Source organism: Centrocercus urophasianus, unplaced genomic scaffold, assembly GCF_019232065.1.
Source record: "Centrocercus urophasianus isolate 14NV4802_14NV808 unplaced genomic scaffold, USGS_Curo_1.0 seq_14, whole genome shotgun sequence".
In the NCBI taxonomy this organism is placed as follows: Eukaryota; Metazoa; Chordata; class Aves; order Galliformes; family Phasianidae; genus Centrocercus; species Centrocercus urophasianus.
The window spans coordinates 1520800-1539952 of NW_024884586.1; the positions used below are offsets into that span (position 1 = coordinate 1520800).

At 36.8% G+C, this 19153-nt stretch overlaps 1 protein-coding gene across 3 annotated transcripts in view; it reads right to left on the reverse strand.

Annotated features, from left to right (window-relative positions):
- USP47 (ubiquitin specific peptidase 47) overlaps nucleotides 1-19153 on the reverse strand; it is a 52332-nt gene that overhangs the window by 6206 nt on the left and 26973 nt on the right. For 2 of the 3 annotated variants that reach the window (XM_042814894.1, XM_042814896.1), the window contains exons 9-23: nucleotides 17540-17635; nucleotides 17297-17449; nucleotides 15211-15378; nucleotides 13806-13937; nucleotides 12663-12739; nucleotides 12293-12348; nucleotides 9662-9774; nucleotides 8757-8861; nucleotides 7631-7838; nucleotides 7244-7359; nucleotides 6117-6236; nucleotides 4052-4832; nucleotides 1876-2051; nucleotides 1621-1701; nucleotides 387-502 (exon numbers count right to left, since the gene is read on the reverse strand). In XM_042814894.1, the coding sequence (XP_042670828.1) occupies nucleotides 387-502; nucleotides 1621-1701; nucleotides 1876-2051; nucleotides 4052-4832; nucleotides 6117-6236; nucleotides 7244-7359; nucleotides 7631-7838; nucleotides 8757-8861; nucleotides 9662-9774; nucleotides 12293-12348; nucleotides 12663-12739; nucleotides 13806-13937; nucleotides 15211-15378; nucleotides 17297-17449; nucleotides 17540-17635 (2498 nt within the window). The remainder of the gene's footprint in view (nucleotides 1-386; nucleotides 503-1620; nucleotides 1702-1875; nucleotides 2052-4051; nucleotides 4833-6116; nucleotides 6237-7243; nucleotides 7360-7630; nucleotides 7839-8756; nucleotides 8862-9661; nucleotides 9775-12292; nucleotides 12349-12662; nucleotides 12740-13805; nucleotides 13938-15210; nucleotides 15379-17296; nucleotides 17450-17539; nucleotides 17636-19153) is intronic. The other variant, XM_042814895.1, reaches the window with a different exon arrangement.

Consider the following 19153-nt stretch of genomic DNA (forward strand, 5'->3'; position numbering starts at 1 on the left):
ATAAGTAGAAATTACCTGGTCCAGATCTACATTTTTACTCCTTTTCTCAACAGGAAACGTTTTTACTACTTTATTCTTTTTTATGTGAGCAGATTTACTTAATGCTCTTCTTTCTGAATAAAACTAACATCTCTTTCATCTAAACCTGTAGTCATTTTGCACACAGACATTCCAAGGTAGATACAATTCCCTCTATCATTTTACATGGAAAAAAAGCCAAAAAATGGTGAAGTTAATTCTTTTCACAATTCACAATTGGATTTAAAACACCACAGCAACTTATTTCCGCTCCTTTGCTAATATTCTTCCTTCCCACAAGAGAAAAGATACACACTTTAAAGTAATATTTAGTCATTTAACTTCAGCCCTGGTTGCAAAATCTTTACCTGTCAATTGTTAAGTCCAGGCCACACTGCTCTCGAAGCTGAGGGAGCAGCTCCTCTTTGGACTGCCGGACGGTCATTCCCTTCGCAAAAACTGCATCTAGAAGAAACTTGCATGGCTGGGAACATGGCAAATAGAAAACAGTAGAGAAATTATTGATAATACCTATCATTAATGATTATATATATAATAGATATTTATATATTATATAAAATATAACTAACAGAAAAAAGTAATTTGTCTTCTAATCTTGTCTCTGCCCTTGAGGCCAGTCCCCCTCACCTAGCAAAATAATTATTTTCTATAAACAAGACTGATTAAAATCAGGATTCAATTGCAGTGCAGTTACCCTTTGACAAGCTCCCCAAAAACTACCAAATGCATGCCACTGCAGAAGTAGCATCAGGTTCCCTTATTACTAATTGCTGCCATTAAATTAACATTTCAAACAATTTGGAAAGTGCTGATGAAAGAGCTTTTAAGATAAATAAGCCACAGCATGATAAATATGCCACTCTCTTGGCTTACACTGGGCAGATAGGCCAGAACACCACAACTGGAAGTTATTCTTGGACTACTCTCACCGTCTGCTTAACTAGTTCAGTTTCAGTACCATATGCTTTTCCTTTATTAATATATATATATTCTGCAGTTTGGTCCAAACCATGAAATCAGAAATTAAGATGCACATTACATCAACTTTTGAAGACTCCTATCTGTATAATGAGATCAACTTTCCACATCTCAAAAGATGCTACAAGCAAGTGAGCCATATTACTACAAGGTATTTTTGTTTCTACACTCCTTTAGGACTGCCCTGTGCAGAAGGGATAGGCACCTGCCTACAGCCACCACCTGCCCTGCATGATTGCAGCAAGTTCTATTTGTTTCCTATTACTGAAAACAGCAACAAGAAGCCAGGACAGTTTTTATTTGTAAAGAGTACTACATAACTAAACACATTTAAGGAAAACAAGGAGCGATCTTCGTTTGTCCTCTACTTATACTGCAGAAATAAAGATGTGAAAGGCTGCAGATCACATTCCAACTGCATATTCTAAGGCACATGAAAAAAAAAATAGCCTGAAATTGCCTTTCTTAATCTAGGGAAAGCTGCAGAAAAGCTCAGAAAAAAGGGTTCTTTTTAGCAAGGTTTCTGAGGAAAATCCAAGTGCCACAGCACTTAGTATAATTTTCATAAATCACTATTAATCAATCTCATTTACAACTCCTTACCTCTGGTTCATTTACCAAAAGCTGATAGACTTTGACTCTGTATTCACCCTTCTTAAGGGCTCTTCCAAGTCTAATAGTTATCTGTAAAGATAAAGTAGTGTTAGAAGTGGCATTACAATCAAAATCACATTTGATAACAATACCAAGATTAAAGCAACGATTTAAACCAGCAACTAACAACAAGTTGCAGTTACTATCTTAAACTTGGCTATATTGTACCAATGCATTTTTTTTCCAAAATAAGTTCTGAATAACCTTGTTGTCATCAGAAAATGATGAAAGTGTCTCATTGAGCCGAACACTCTCAAACTCTTGATTGTTGGCATAAACTCTAAAGACTTTGAAGTGAGAGGATGGAACTCCAACAAAAGGCTCCAACTGTTGCTTGAAGGCAGACAGTGTAATTCTTTTATCAACGTGCACCACCAACCCTAAACAAAAATGAAGATGAAATTAGCATGGAGCACTCATAGTAAAAAAACACAGTCTATTATTTTCATATATATAACCCTACTAATTATAAAGGGCATTCCTGTAACTTGTACGAGCTTTGTTGCATTTGAAATGTTTATGGGTTGATACTCCCGAAGACACAGCAGTTCCAAACTGCCCTATTTTTCTAACAGCAACATTTTCAGAATGAAAAGGGTTGGTTGTAACTCTATTTTGGAATGTCACATGGTATCACAAGGCAAGCTCAAGTCTAGATTAAGGACTTTTCACACTGAATAGTTTTGTATTTACAAAATATTCTGGTTGCATAATATTCTAGAACATAAGTAAATTGCCTTTAGAAATCGTGTTTCTTAATATATGTAGTTTGGATATAAACCACAAACTACACTGTCTCGGTTTCAAGAGGGTCAGAGTTGATTTTTCCTTTAGTGTTTGGTATGCCATATTTTGGCTTTCGGAGCAAAACAATGCTGATAACACACTGATGGCTTAGCAGTTGCTGAGTGGCAGCTTCAGAAGGCCAAGGATATTGCAGTTTTCAGTTTCTCATATTGTCTTGCCAGCAAGGGAGCTGAGGGGCAGGGATATTCTATACTGTATGACATGTGTGAAAATAAATAAATACAACCAAAGGGAATTGGCCAGGACAGGGACAGCTGCTGCCCCAGGGACTGGCTGCTAATCAGTTGGCAGGTGGTGAGCAATTGCACAGTGCATCACCTGTTCTGTAAATATCTATTATATTATTATTACTCTTATTATTGTTTTTAATCTGAACCCACAGGTTATTCTTTGCCATCCTACTGGGAGGGGGCGAATGAGCAAACAGCCGTGTGGTGCTGAGCTGCCCACTGGGGTAAACCACAACACTGAGCACTTTTTATTTCCAATGAGTCCAACACAGCCACAGTGTACAACAGAATTTGCTATATGAACAGTAGTTGACTGAGTTATAAAAACCCGTCCATGCTGCTGCACTAAGAAAAGCTTTCAGATGTCCACTCGTACAGAGCACCACAAAACGTGCCAAAGGTACTCTAAATAACACCTGCATTTAGCCAGACCTACCAAAAAAAGGAAAAATTCAAGCAGTTCAAGCAAGAGTAGCAACAAAGAGAAGTCTTCCCAATCCACCCCTTCCATGAGATGTTTTTTTTTTGTTTGTTTCAAACTCTTTTAACAGCTTCACTAAAATTTCTCTCAGTGCAATTTTTATTAAAGAAACATTTTCACTTCCTTAATAAGATTGAATCCTTATCTATTATTCTTACATCAGCATTTCTGGATTCAGTGTTAAGCCTTTGCCTTTCAAAGGTTTTATTATATCCAGCTGTTAATCTTTCTTCTGTTAATCATAAAACATACAGAGCCACCGACTCCTGTTTCTGAATAATTTATTATCTTTATGACCATAAGATCTCTCATACTGAATGCACACCACCATTCTCACACATGCCACATGCTTCTTTTACCTTCTGCGTTTCAATTAATATAAAAGCAACAGTCTACTGAATTAACTGATAAACGTAAAGCATACTTGAATTTTCATCAGGTAGAATGATTTGGATTTTTCAGCTTAACTGAAATGTTAATAGAATTATTGCTCTGTGAATCACAGTAATTAACCAAGTTCTGAAACAGCCAAACCATCCTCAGCACATAAAATGACTTTCCTTTCACTGCAAGATAATTCAACTTCTCCTCCTGGTGAAGGTATTTTCTGGAGAACAGATGCATCACAGACAGATGTAACATGTTCTTAGGAAGACAGTGTTTAAGTACACTGAAAACCTAACTGATATTGTCTGCTTGTAACTGATCCTGGCACATCTCACCCTTGCACTTTCATTAGCTTTAATTTGACATAAAAACACGTTTTTCAAAACTGTAATTAGACTTGAAGTAGCATACAAATTAAAAATAAACTAAACTTCACTAGTATTTAAGGCATAATATAATAGACAAAGGTACATACATTTCTGCTTATCTCCTGAACCTTCATCTGCAGTGTAGGGTTCTGACTTGAAGTACACATATTGTGTTTCTCCTCTACTCTTGCCGCTTTCATCATATTCGCTGTCTGTTCCAGAATCTTCTTCTGCCGTGTCCCAGGTTTCTTTCTTCCCCTGATTTGCTTTTGATCGCCTACTACTTGTGATACTGTGAGAATCAAGTCCATTAGCCAAGGGAATCGGGGCACTGTCCACATTGCATAGAGTATCACTGCTGTGACTAGAACTGAGGATATCGCTGTCCACCGAACTCGTACTCCTGTCATTATTTACATCTGAATCCGACCGTTCCTCAGACTGGAGATTCTCCGGATCAGAAATCTGAATTTGGTTTTCAAGTTCTCTGTTTTCTACCGATGCTGAAGAGTCTATTTCATTTGAAGGGGATTCGATATTTTCAAAATCGCTGGCTTCTGTGCTTTTGCTGCTGTCTCCATTATCACCCTCCTGTTGCTGCTGCTGCAGGGACAAACTTTTAAGCTTCTCAGTGCTTTCTTCCAGAATTGCCTCAACACATTTCATGTTGCCTGCAGGTCCTTTCACCCTTTCACAGGCTTCATCCAAGTTGCCCAAATCTGCCCCAGTCTTCTGATAAACAGATTGTCTAAACTGAGATCCAGGCGACTTCTCTGGTAACGAGACATACAGCCTGATTGTATTTGCATGACGATCCAGAAGTCTCCATAAGTGAGAATCTGTATATGCCACGTGACGATCTAAAGACTCTGAACTTTCAATAAATACCTAAACATAAAATAATAGTGGTTTTACCAGGTAGCATTACATTAAATAATAAAAGCAATAACAGCAAACACATAGGATTGAGCATACATTACATCAATAAGAAACGCAGTCTTTAAGCAAACGTTTTTAAATATATCTTAAGACAGAAACTAAGGAATCATAGCTTAGTAACAATTTCCCTTTTTTATTTTCATAATCATGCTCAGATTAGAGTGACCTGTAACCAGGCTGACCAGCTGCACTACACATTATTTACAACACAAAGCTTTAATCTGTACAATAACACTAGCAGCAGTAGTAGCAAGATCAACAAGTACAGTCTTCACTTGCTAGTACAACATCACTAATAAAGAAACCTTGAAAGGCATACAAGGGTAAACAATAGAGTAATTGAGAATACAAGCAACCAAATTTCTCTTTTTCCTTTCTCAAAGATCACCATGTGAATGTGAAAGGTTTTAAAGTAACCGGATAACAAGTCAGTGACATTATTTTGCTCCTTACTAATCTTTGCTCATCCACAATAGTGTGATCTTGAGTGTAAGTTTCAAAGCAAATGACAGGTAATATAGCTGGAAGGTGTGCTACTGTAGTACAGAGAACAACACTACCAATGTTATTTAATTACAAACATTACTTAAGTTCTCAGTTACTCTTTTTGTGAATGCTTGTCCTCAGTAATACACTAACTTTGGGTTAGTCCTGAAGTGGTCGGGCAGTCGGACTAGATCTTTAAAAGGTCCCTTCCAACCATTCTATTCTATTCGAGCTGTAACTGGAAATAGTATAAGTCTTTTCAGAAAAAATACAGAATTGGCTAGGGGAATTCCTGAATTTAAGATTAAGATCTACCAAGAACTTGCTCTTAGCTTTGAAGTTTGCTTCATAAGAACTTTAACAGTGTTGAGAAGCTGATGGTAAGATTTAAAAGCTAAGCGTTTCAGAGTAATGCTAACCACTCTGTCCTAGGAGATGACTTCTACAAATCTCTGTCATAAGGATTTTTAACTCAGCACCATATGAACCTCTGATTCTGATATGAGCCAGATTTCTGATTATGAATCTGCTCTACCTTGTCATGTACACTAGGTTTTATAAACAGCCCACAGAATTTGCTGACATTGTAATATCTTCTAGTTTCCAAAATATTAAATACTTCACAGAATAGTAAAATAAGTGACTGTTATCCTTTGTAAATTTTATACAGGCTTCCCTCCCACTTGCAATAGTCTTGTAAGATAATGCCATGTAGATACATGGACAGTTTCAAAACAGAACATCTACCTTATTGCTTCTAAAAAAGCCTTCAGCTTTCAGCGTTTTGCTGGGAACATTCAGAAGACGCAAATCATTGTAGCACCGTTCCAACACCACCCGCGTTGTTTCAGCAGGCAGATGTGTGGCCTGGAATAAGACAAGCACAGGAAGTTAAAGTGCATTATACAATTTCAAATACTGCAACATGAACAATCATTTTAAGTGAAACGTGAAGTTTTGTATTGATTTAAGAATTGTAAAGACAGCAGCAGGAAAATCACCACAAACTGTGCAGTCTCAGTTGCTCTCTTCCATCCTTTGACACATAACAGTTTTTTCACAAGATCAGGAGACTAAAATGGCTTGACTTTGCAGACAACTAACAAACTTGGCAACTAGTAATAAAATCAATGTCAATACCATTCTAAGGGTACAAAACCAGCTGAAAATCAAAAATATTTTCAAGCATCATGTTTTGTGCACATACCCTTAATTCAAACCTCATTCTACAATGAATATTATGAGGTTACACTGAACTGAGTCATACAGAACTAAGAGAAATGGCTGTTTTCTTCCAGTTAAATGGAAGCACCAATATTCCAAGGCCCTAGATAATGCCAATTACAAGCCCATAGTCAATTCTACTGCTTTCTAAGTGGCTGCTGGGATGAGGAGGAGGGTTTGTGGAAAGCATATGGACAACTGTGGCTACTAGTTTTAATTACCAGAGCCAATGGGGGGAAGTTGCATGTTGTATCAGTGATATGGTTAAAGAATTCAACAGTTCTGCTACTGACAGAATAACTTACTGATGTGATTGAATTTACAAGTCTAAAAGAAAACTGGCTTGACTCTTCAGCTTCTCTGAAGACCAGATTATCTGGTTAGTTTGTCAACATCAGGGCCAGACAGTAGCTAACTCTGTGCAAAAGTCAGGGTAGACCTACAGACAGATCGAGTAGACTGCTCCTTTTAGCAGCAGTAAGTAAACAGACAAGCTCAACTGCAACAACTAATCAAATCTTATGACACACAGAACGAACTGTGCTGTAGAAGTGCAAGGTCTTGTTATAGTTTTTAAACTTATTACATATTTTTAGAGCAAGAATAAATGAAAATTGTGTAATACATATTTGTGAACAATGGTAAATTACCTTTGAAATTAGCTGTTTGAATTCTGAAACTGTCTGATTCAAATAAGCTCGTACACTTATTGGAGGAGCAACAGATTCAGTCTTCAGGTCAACTACGTGAACTTTTACCATGACCTCTGTAGGGATGAGGAGAAAAAAAAACCAACACAGATATATCAAGAAAATTCAAAAGGAAAAAAAAAAAGCGTACCACTGTCTGATATACTGGTTAAGGGGTTTCATTAAATCCATGCAAACAGCAATGAATTTGAAAAGGTGTACAATTTCAGAATTTCATTTTTAATGCCAGAGGCAAAACTCTTCTATATTATCCAAGTCTTATTTCCCTACCACCATGTAATACATCTGTTTCCCCTGTCTTGGTCTATTTGCAATCATGTGACTTACCACCAGGCTTATAGCACTGGAAAATTTGGTCAGGTCTTCTTGTTTCCAACAGTAAGTCAAACATGTACGTTGATTTGACGCCTCCAAGCAATAAACCCATTGGTGTATCCTCTTCTCCTTCGTAAGATCGTTCCAAGTAGTCATGGAACTCATCGTATTTGACAAGACGACAGCAATCCAGAGGGACGGCGTCTTCTAAATCCATCAGCTAAACAGACAAAAAGAAATGCCATTTAATAATGGCTTTTTTGGGGGTTTAGTTCTTCCCTTGTAAGCTAGAAATCTCAGTGCACGCACATTCAATCATTTAATCTACGGTGTTTAAAAAAAAAAAACAACCCAACAGGTACATTCACAGTGTATGTTATACATAAATCATAGAAATCAAGGCTGGAAAAGACCTAAAAGATCATCCAGTCCAACCGTTCATCTATTCCAATAGCCACTAAACCATGTCCCTCAACACAACACAGCCACAGAAGCCTGTATCACAACCCAGAAAAAAGGGGATTTTGAGATGCAAGTATAGGAAAACACGCTATATCAGATACCAAACAGCATCTTAGACATCTGATGAAGTTATGTGCATTAATCTTCCAAAAGAAATGTTAAATTATTCCAAATCCATACGGCCTTGCATGTAGTCCATCAGTCAAAGATGTGTATGTCAAGAAAAAAATACCAGCAAAAATACCCTTCCTTAGCTCTTCGTAAAAACATATGCTTTGGTGCCTACTGATGTCCTGTATTAGCTATGCAGGATGTTTCTTGAAATTACTCCCTCACCATAATTCCATTGCAAAATTCTTACTGAAATATCAACATAAATGACCAAAATTCTTTCAACCTACGGAGGCTATGGAGAGTCTACCAGAAGTTCCCACTGTGATTTTAGAATAAGGGTCGTATTGCCTTTTAAAAGGGCAGGCTGTATCACTCCCAACAGACATCATCTGACAGCTAGCAACAGACAAGTCAGTCAATACTTCCAACTAGAACTCCTCTTCAAAAAGGAAAAATAAACCAACAAACAAAACAGCAAACACTCCCACAGCGCTAGAAATTCAAACATCACAGTAGAAAAATTATATCTAATAATTTTAATATTCTAATATGCATAGCATACCTTGTAAGCTATTCCCACAGCCTCCTTCAGCGTTTTATCCTTATGAACTTCTAATTTGTTTTCCATCATTATCTGTTTTGTTGGATGCATACAGAACAATTTAATCTGTGAAACAAAATAAAGAAAAAATTAACAACAGTAGTTTATTATACATATTGAAATAGATTAATTTACAAACTTATTTTCAAACTATCTAAAATGTATCCTCAGCTCTCATCCAGCTGTAGGAAAGCTTCCCTTCAGCTGGTTAAAAAGCTGCAGACAGAACACACAAATTGCACAGTAGATAGCACCGTGTGACAGAATACAAAGTAAAAATTAAAACTTTCCCTCCAAATAAAACCAAAATGTGCATAGGAAGAACAAATATGAAATTCCTTTTTGATGTATGCACATTTCACAGATGTAGGAAACCTTCCAATAAAGCTAGTTGGTTCTCAGGAAGACTGGGTAACAGACATGCTCGTAAATTATAAATGTCGTTTTGTAGTTATCTAATATGTTGCCAGAAAAAGAATTCTTCCTTTCTGCTAAATTATTTGTTTAAGTCAGCCTATGAAACATCAATCCACAACTCAAAGGGTCACAACACTAGAAGATTTCATAGCATGAGCAGTCAGTACATGGCATTTCATGTTTTTTGGAACACATTTTGCTGAAATCAAGAGGTTCTGAGCTAGAGTTGGTTTTTGTTTTTCTAAACACTAGCTCGTTCACATGGAAGATATGAAGTCAACAAGAACCTCTAGTTATTACCTCTAACGGGTTCCTCCACAAGCTTCCAGCAGATACACAATTCAGATGGACATTTATTACAAGCACATTTGCAATGTAATAACAAATAACAATTAATAGCAGAAACAATACATGGAAAACTACTGCTATTATTCAGTAGAAATTCTAACCTTGCAAGTGTTGCGCTCAATTTCCCGCTGCCTCTTCTCTTGCTCTTCCAGTTCTCTCTCTTTCTGCACCAATTGCTTAATATGGTCAGGATACTCGTGTGACTCAAGAAACTCTATCAGAAAAGAACACAAACAACAGAACAATCTGTCCTGTTCCCTTTTTCAAGATTTAAATGGAACTGAAATCAACTGCTTCCCTTGGCAAACTATGAGGGCTGCTCCAAAAGCAACGCCCCCTATTTTATTAGATTGGTCCACCATGTCATAGGCAGATGTGGGTGATATGACAGAGACTGATCCCTCCCACCAATATTCCCTTGAATTTTGTTGCCCTGTGACAGACAGCAGCAGAGGGGCTGTCTGACAGAATGGCATCTGATATAGAAAAAGGGATGAACAAAGGTGTTCCACTGAATTCACCCATGCGGAAAAAATGGCACCACTGACGCTTATTGAGACTTACTGAAGGTCTGTGTTGGAAAAGTGTTTTGTAGCTGAGAATTTATCAAATAGTGCTACTGTGTTCTATCTGCTGTAGTTTCCATTACTTTCAGGGCAACCTATATACATCAGCAATATCAGACCATGTTTTAGTACAGGAAAGCTCATATTTCAGTACTGGTAGGGAAGTTTTGCCATTGTAAATAAATACACTACAACTGACAATGCTCACAAGAGTGCTTTTATAATAAAACAAAAATCTGTTCTAAAAATGATTGACCTGATGAAAGTTAAGGTATCATCTTTATTGTGATAAAACATAGCCCTTAGTACAGTGTACTTCATGATATTTCGTCACGTAAAGTAGAATACGCAATATTTCATCTTAAAAACGCAGCCCTCACAATCCTGCAAGACATCACCAGAAGGATCTTGGCAAACAGCTTCTCAAGGCTAAAAAATGGTTTTAAGAAATGTGAAATAACAGATTCAGCTTCTCCATGTTAAGCAATTGTCCAGAGAAGATAATGGAGAATCTTTTCCAAAGAGGGTTCTTGGCACAAAGATTTTCCTCAGGAGTGTTAAGTTCTATTTAGTTTTAACCTTCACACAACCTGTAATCAATTCTTGTTTCAATTACTTAAATATTGAAACAACTGTACCATTTTTTCCTTCAGACTTACTACTTCATCTATCAATAGATGAAAAATTGTTTAAACAGCATCCTCCTTGCGCTTACGTTCAAAACAAAGATGATCAAAGTGTCTGCTTCAGGTACTATTACTTTAAAAGCAGATTTATTTCTACAAGCACACTGTGCACATACCATGAATTCTCAGAAACGGAAGCCAACAAAATTGGTTTTATGGGATACTTGAGTATTTTTTCTCCAAAGAAAATGCCACTGTTCAATTTTATGGTGAAAACAGTAGAAGTACTCTGATGAAATAAATTTCTGCAGAAAATGTAGTTTGCATTTATTATGCTGGCACGAGATGAAAATTTGCTTCAAGACACAAAAATATAGTGACATAGAAGTAATTGCAAGTTATTAATTTTATTAAAAAGAACTATAAAGTTTAATCTTTGATTTTTAGTTTGTGTTTAAAAAAGTTCGTTTTAGTTATCCCTGCACTGCTAATTTCTATCCTTATTCTTCCTAATGATCATCCTCAGATTCTCAATATTTTGTTAAAAAAGTTAAAGGACACTGGTAACTCGTTCATTTTTCTTATCAAGTATTTACAGCATTAAAATACGAGAAAAAGTGTGCTTGCTTTTTTTTTTTTTCCCCCCAAGGATCTTTTACTCCCTTCTCCACTGGGCATACAACTTCCTATTATCTGCACATCAAGTGCTGGAATTCAACAACCAGCTCAAAAGCTAACCTCTATTCTACTAAACCATGATTTTCTACTGCATCACTTCCGTGAGGTCAAACAGATTTTAACTGAGAAACATGATAATTTTTAAGAAAAGAAAACATTTTTATAGCTTTCACAAAAGAAACATATTCTGAAAGTGTATAGCTGTTAGTAGCATGAACAATCTGACACTCTATCTGAATGAAGTCTCCAAAGAGATATTCCAGTTTGAATACAAATAGAATCTTCATTTTTCACTGAGACATTTCAAAGAATAATCAACCTGTCAGCTACTACACGGTGCTGGGCATCTTCCAAACTCTGATGCGCTAAATCAGATGTAAGGAATAAAAAAAGAACGTAACATCTCAGATCTGTGTCTTGCTCTATAACTCAGAGTATCTTGCCTGCTAAGAAGCTAAAAGCAAAGGCTGATTGTATCATGTAAAACTTAGCTGACAGGAAGTTCACGACTCATTCTTAAGTGAAAAAAATATTTTTTGTTCTGCTACCAAGCATGGCAATAGCAGAGCACCTCAGTTTATTCAGTCAACCAGCATATCAGGCATTCAGATCGATAATGTAAAAAAAAAAAATAATAATTGGGATGGCTACATAATTATCATGAATTACAATTAACAGAGTAATGAAAAGCTGTAAAAGAGTCCCCTATATGAAAGCTACGTCAGCTTACCTTAAAAAAAAAAAAAAAAAAATCAACACCATCAAGCCCTTCTCCCCCAAAATTAGGGCTCTCATTCACACAAAAATGTTTCCCTACTCCAAAATAGGATCATATTAGTTTAGCAACTCGAAACATACTTACTTGCATTCCTTGCTGGATCCTTCAGTCTATATATTAGCATATATGCATTTGTGGAGCTGGTGGAGAAAAAGAATATTTACCTGAATTTATCAGATAGGAGGACATCATTCATTTCAAAAGTTGGTTTATTTCCCCATTACTATCAGTAAAAGCTACACTGCACTTATTTTAGTAGCACTCAAACCACAGAAAAATTTTCAAAAGTCAACATTATGCTATTCTAAATGAACTTAAGCAGCAGTCACAATAGCTTTTAACATTACTTGGAGTATCAACTCTTATTTTGAAGCTAACCTGTTAAGCACAAGTCTTCAGCCATTCCTTTGCTTACATCAGCCACCAGAAAGGAATGTAGGGCTGCAGGACTTACCTAGCAAAAGCACTGGAATAATAGCCTCTGCTTCCAGAAGACCCACCATATGTTTTCTTAATATCTTCCTGAGTTATCTAACAGAAAGAAAATCAGTGAAATGATTATTTGAGAAACTTGTGATAATTGGTACGCACTCATTCTCATTACAAAAGATGGCATTACATATTAACACAATATTAATTGTTAGTATTTCAAAAACGTTCCAGATCTGCTTTTTTATAGACTGGAACAAAAATCTGTTTCAACGTGATGATCAGCCTCTTCATTTTACAGTGAATTTCACAGATCTACAAATACACTTCTCCAAGCATATATAAGAAGGCCAAACTCTAAATCCAGCAGTCTGTATGCGGATAAAGGCTTCTGTTTAAACCATCCCTTGCTCAGCATCAAAATCTTATTGGCACAGGATGAGAACTGACCATAAAGTCTGGTATGCTGGAGCCTGCTTTTTACAACCTTCATCGTAAGAGAGAGAGAGAGAGAGAGAGAGAGAGACTGCTCCAATCATATAGGCTGAATCAGAACACAGATGACCTCACATCTCAGTCAGCTGTGGTAGACTACTGAGGTAGACTCAGCAGTGACACTCTCCAGACAACTAATGTTGCAGGTTGGCTTTACTGCACAGTTTGAGCAAAAACAGATCATGCCTCAGACAATGGACTAAAACGCAACCTGACCAGCAACTATCAAGAATATAGAAGGGGTCATACTGAGAACTGGTGCCACAGTGTAATTGACAGCTAGTAAACAATGGTCATACACTACCTGATATACACTGCTGCCTGCAAGTGGAAAGTGTGCTGTGACTTTGACTGCAATGCAAAAATTCAGGAGGGGTGAGGGGAGAATAGAAATAAAAAGGCTCCTGCTTCAAAGAGGTAGGGACTAAGATCTGTAACCAGCACCAAAAGCATGTGGCAAACAAAACTGGAAAGGGAGGGAGGCAGCTGGAGAAAAAGAAAAACAATTAATAGTCCTGCTACTCTCCACCCTTTGATTCATCATAAAAAGGATACATCAACAAACAAACTAAAGTGCAACAGCTCTGTCAAATGCAGGTGAAAAATCACATGAAAAATAGGAACACACTGATTCATTTATGTGTACCTAAGACAACAAAAGCATCAGTTTTACCTTGCTAACATGTTGATCATTAAAGCTGTACCACTGGTCGTCACTAAAAGACTTTATACAGGCATAGTAATGGCCACCAGCAGCACTTCCAGAATGGACCATAACAGAAAAGAGTTCATACAGTAAAGAATTCTGCAGAGAGAAGAAAAAAGGTGTGGTAAAATACACTAAGAAAAGGTAAGCAAACTATTTTAAAAGTATTTTAAAACATTAACTCAAGAATATAAATAGTTGTACGTTACAAGAGAGATCTGTGCAACAGGAATGCTTTACTGCAACAGATGCAGTTTCAAGTCCAATATGCTAAATACTATACAGGAGTATATAATAAAAGAAATAAACATGAGTTTCCCCCTTTGGCTGCAGGAGAGAGTTGGAGGAAGGGGGGAAAAAAAAGACTTCAGACATGGAAGTGTGGTTTTTGGGACAGCATTAATGCACTAAGTCAGTTAATGTATCTCTTTTCAGAACAAACTCTGAATGTGAAAACAGACTAACAGAAACCTACAGTAATTTCCATACCTAGAAAGAAATAGCAGAGTAATACAATGAGACATGAAATTAGCATTACTGAAAATAATCCTCAGGCTGAAAAATACATAGACTCTGAAAATATGAACTATGAGGGGCTCTGATTCACAAAAAATGAATCAGAAAAATTCACAATCTTTCTTGCTAAACTAAGATACTTTTGCAGCAAATGCTGCAAAAGCAGCACGCTTTTGACCACACTCTTCAAATAAAACACTGCTTACACAAAGAAAATCTTCAATTTGAGCTTCTGTTACCAAAACAAGTTAACCAGAGATCCTCAGTCTGACAAGTTGCAAAGACCTCTTCTCTCCTGTGCTCTCCAAATTAGATGCATGCTTTCCTTTGCTGCGGTGTCAAATTGTTTGGAATGTGAATAAAAATTTTCTTCAAGAAACAATTATTTATATGCATTGTTATTTCCATTTGTGTTGGACTGACCCCATTTAGTAACTAAGCAATCACTCAGCCTGCTCTCCCTGAGTGGGATGCTGGAAAGAATCCCAAGAGTAAAAGAAAACTTGTGGGTGGAGACGACCATTTAGTAACTGAAGGAAAAAAGACAGAAGTGGCACAAAGGCAATCTCTTGCTACTTGCTATCAGCACATCAATGCCCAGTCAGCTTCTAAGTAATATTATTTTGTAAAGAACAAACTCCCAGCTTTAACTGCTGAAGATATTAGATGGCATGGAATATCCCTCTAGTCAATTCAGGTCACCTTGACACTGTATAAGAACTGTGCAGTATCAGCTAAAAACACTGGTGTGATATCAACACTGTTTTAGTCACAACTCCAAAACTGAGCATCATATAGGCTCCGGCAAAACAAGTTAAATCCATACCAACCAAATTCAGTACATTTCTAAACATACCTTTTCACTGCCTACTTTAGCAATTCTTTCTGCTGCGCTGTTGCTTTCGAGGCAGATTCCTTCATCAACTCCATCATCATTAGAAAAATCATTGCTCATCTGGTCACTGTGACAACTGCCCTCATTTTCTGCTCCGCTATCAGTGCAACTCTCAGTCTGAGGAGACTTCTTAAAAATAAGCATTAATATTATACAACATTTGAAGTCACACGGAACAAGAAATCACATTTGAGAATTACAAATTAAAATCTGTAAAATAATGAAAAAACTAAATACTACAGACATCTGCAAATCTATGCAAAGATCTGATTTATTTCTGTCACAGCGTATTCAGTCTGCCTTTTAGATCAGTGTTTCCACATCTTGCATGAATCTAAACGGTAATTACTTGGCAAGCTTACATCAGTTACTAGCCTATCCCATTTACAAAGTTTATTCAAATACTTCTAAGTCTAATAGCAGATGAGAAAACGCTGTTATAACATTCCCACATTAATTAGAAGTGATTGAACCAGAAGTATTTTCATTCACAGTCAAACGTTTCCCGTCCCAACTCAATGGACAGAGTTCAGCAGAAGACTTATTACTCTTCTAATAACTTACAAGCAAGATGTCACCCACAATACAAATGCAGTTCATTAAGTACAAGCTGATTAAGTACAGGAAATGCAATTTCCTGATTGTCTTTACTCCAGAAAATTCATCTGATTTTGTAAAAGTTTATAACAGTCTCCAGTTCTCCCAGATCAATCCCAAATCATCCTCATCTGGCTCCCTGTTAACATTCTGAAAGGTATGGAATTGTTTACAAGGTATAACTTGTAAACTGCAGGGTTTTTTGTTGATGGTGGGTTTTTTTGTTTGTTTTTAAACAAAGATAAAATATTTTCATTTGCATATCAATATAGTATTTCTCTTATATGACAAACAGGAGTCCACTCCTGGGTAATTTATAGACATTAGAAAGATGCTATCAAGTGACAATGCTTTTATTGTCAGGCATGTTAAATACTTCTTGGTGAACGTAATGGCACAAAAATCTTGGCCAAAACTAGAAACAGAAAACAGAAGTGAATTTTTTTCTCCCTAGAGGGAAGAAATTAATTCATGTTTTCTGGACTATCTTCCAGTATTCTGTTTCAAAACTTTATGTTAGCTCTTGTAAGCAAAACAGATTCACACTTACATAACATTTCACTCTGGATTTGTACAGGGTAAAGATCTGAGACGTATTTTTAAATCCCTCATTAAGATGTCATAGAATATCAGAGTTGAAAGGGTTGGACAAGGATCACTGAGTCCAACCCTCAGCTCCACACAGGACCACCCAAAACCCAGACATCTTAGAGCACTGTCCAAACGCTCCTTGAACTCTGGCAGCAAAGTGCCATGCCCACAGCCTTGGGTAGCCTGTTTCAGTGCCTGATCACTTTCTGATCAAGAGTTTTTTCTAAACACCCATACTAACCTTCCCCAATGCATCTCCGTGCCATTCCCTTGGGTCTTATTGCCGTCACCAAGAGCAGAGCTCAGAGCTGCCCCTCCGCTCCCTGAGAGGAGCTTTAGGCCACCATGAGGCCTACCCCTCAGCCTCCACTTATCTGGGCTTCTGTGAGCAAACCAAGGTACCTCAATCATGTCCTCATGTCTTGTTCCCTAGATTCTCCAGATCCTTCATCACCTTTGTTAACTTCCTTTGGATGCTCCTTACTAGCTGTGTGTCTTTTTTGACACAACTCAAAAATGCACACAGTACTTGAAGTGAGACTGCAGCAGTGTGGAGGAGAGTGGGATAATTTCCCCACACAACTGGCTGGCAGTGCTAGGCCTAATAAGATAAACCAGAAACATGCTTCCTTATGGAAGCATGGAAAACCTAACAGGAATTAGAAAACATGCTCCCATTACAAAATACGGAAATTCATCTGACAGACATGAAAAATTCCCATTAATACATTGCCACGGCTAAAGAAAATTTTACGTAGATGAAAGCTAAAATGGCTTTCGTAAGTCAACCCTTGAATTTCCTGAACAAAAGACTTCCATTTTCTTGAAGACTACTTTTCTCTAAAACAAAAATCTTTACCTCATCTTCAACATCAATGAAGATACTCATGTCTAACTCCTCAGGAAAAGTCATACGATCATTCAGTTTAATTCTGTGCATAGTGGTATAATCAAAGTCAAATCTCTTCAGTTGTAACGTCAACAGATACGGAAAATGCAAGAACCGCAGGCCCTAAACAAAGCAAAGAGAAGATTATGCTACCATTGCTAAGACTAATCTTTAGCAAAAGCAATTTTCACAAATGATCTGGACAGTGCTTACCTTCCTTGCATCACACTTCTTCTTACATCGCTCACAAAAATACTGATTGGGGCCATCAAGAATCTCAGGCTGAATGAAAGCATGCAATGCTTCTTCCTAATAATAAAAAGAGGTTACCTGATTTTTGAAGAACTTTTACAATGTAGGTATAAATAACCTTATCACAGAGCTACAAACACACACAAATTACTTGTATCACCGAAATCAGAAAATTTGAATAACAAATTCAGATTTTTGAAAACTGAATTAAGTGTCATTATGTGACTTAGAGGTTTCACTGTTTACCACATATATTGTGAGCTGTGCTTTAATATTAAAGCTCCCCAGAACTTGATTATTTTTGAGCTATGCAATTATTCATCTATTTTTCAATTGTTATATGATTAACGTTGCTGTTCCTCAAGATCATTCATTTGTATCTCTTCCAATTTTCTATGATGTAATCTTTAAAGCAAAACCAGTTTTGACTATTAGGACATTTATTAATACAATTTCAAATATTCTTTCTAGTAATAGTCTATAAAAAAAAACTAGTGAAAAAAATTCTACCTTGTGCAGTCCACAATACCTTCTGCCTGCCAATTTTGTAACTGTTACCTTTGAAGAGGTAACCCTTGGGAAGTCTCAGAACTAGTAAACATTTCTAACATCCCCAGTACATACACTTCAAAAGATACCACAAGAGATGAAGTAATAGATTGGTATGAAAAAAGGCCATTTCATCTTTCTTGTACTTCACTGAATCAAGAGAGCACAGGTTGGAAGGAACTTCTGGACTATCTCCAGTTAAAGTTCTAACTTTCAGCATAGTAAAATGCCGTAATAAACACTTCAAACTAATTTTTGCGTGGCTAAAGATAGGTATTTAAGGATCCAGTTTTCTACACAGAAATGCATCATCATGCAGTTAGTAGTTCAATATGAATGTACATTACTGCTTGTATTTACTTAATATCTGTGAACAGAAGCAGTATAGAATCTTTATGAGAAGATGCATAATGACTAACAATTAAGCAAAGCTTATTAGAAAAAGCTACTAATTTCCACCTCACATTTTTAGAGCTCATACAGTTTTTCCACATCCAATACATGCAACTAAAAATAAAAGACCTTACTAACCTAGCTTAGATTTCTAAGAGATTAAACAAAAGTAAGTACCACATCATCCATATTCTTATTTTCTTTCATAGTTTTAGTTTGGCCATGACACCACATACAAAGTAAGTTTACAGAAAAGTAGTTCTAACTCATCTCTGCTCAAAAAAACAAAAAATCTATTAGCACTCATACTTAAACCTTCAGCAGAAAAGTTACAAAAGATAACGATCCCTGAAAACATTTACAACTCTATTTGCCATATCTCCAGAATACCGTTATCAATGCTAGTTATCAAACCATTTTTGCCCAGATAAGTTATGGATTCCCCATCCTTGGGGTTGTTCAAGGTCAAGGTTGGACAGGACCGTGGGCAGCCTGGTCTAGGGTAGGAACCCTGCCCATAGCAGGGAGATTGGAATTGAGGCTCTTTAACAGCGTTCCAATCCAAGTCATTCTGTGATTCCCTGAATTTCCACTGTTTATAGTAACAATTTCAGCACATCAGCTAGATCCTCA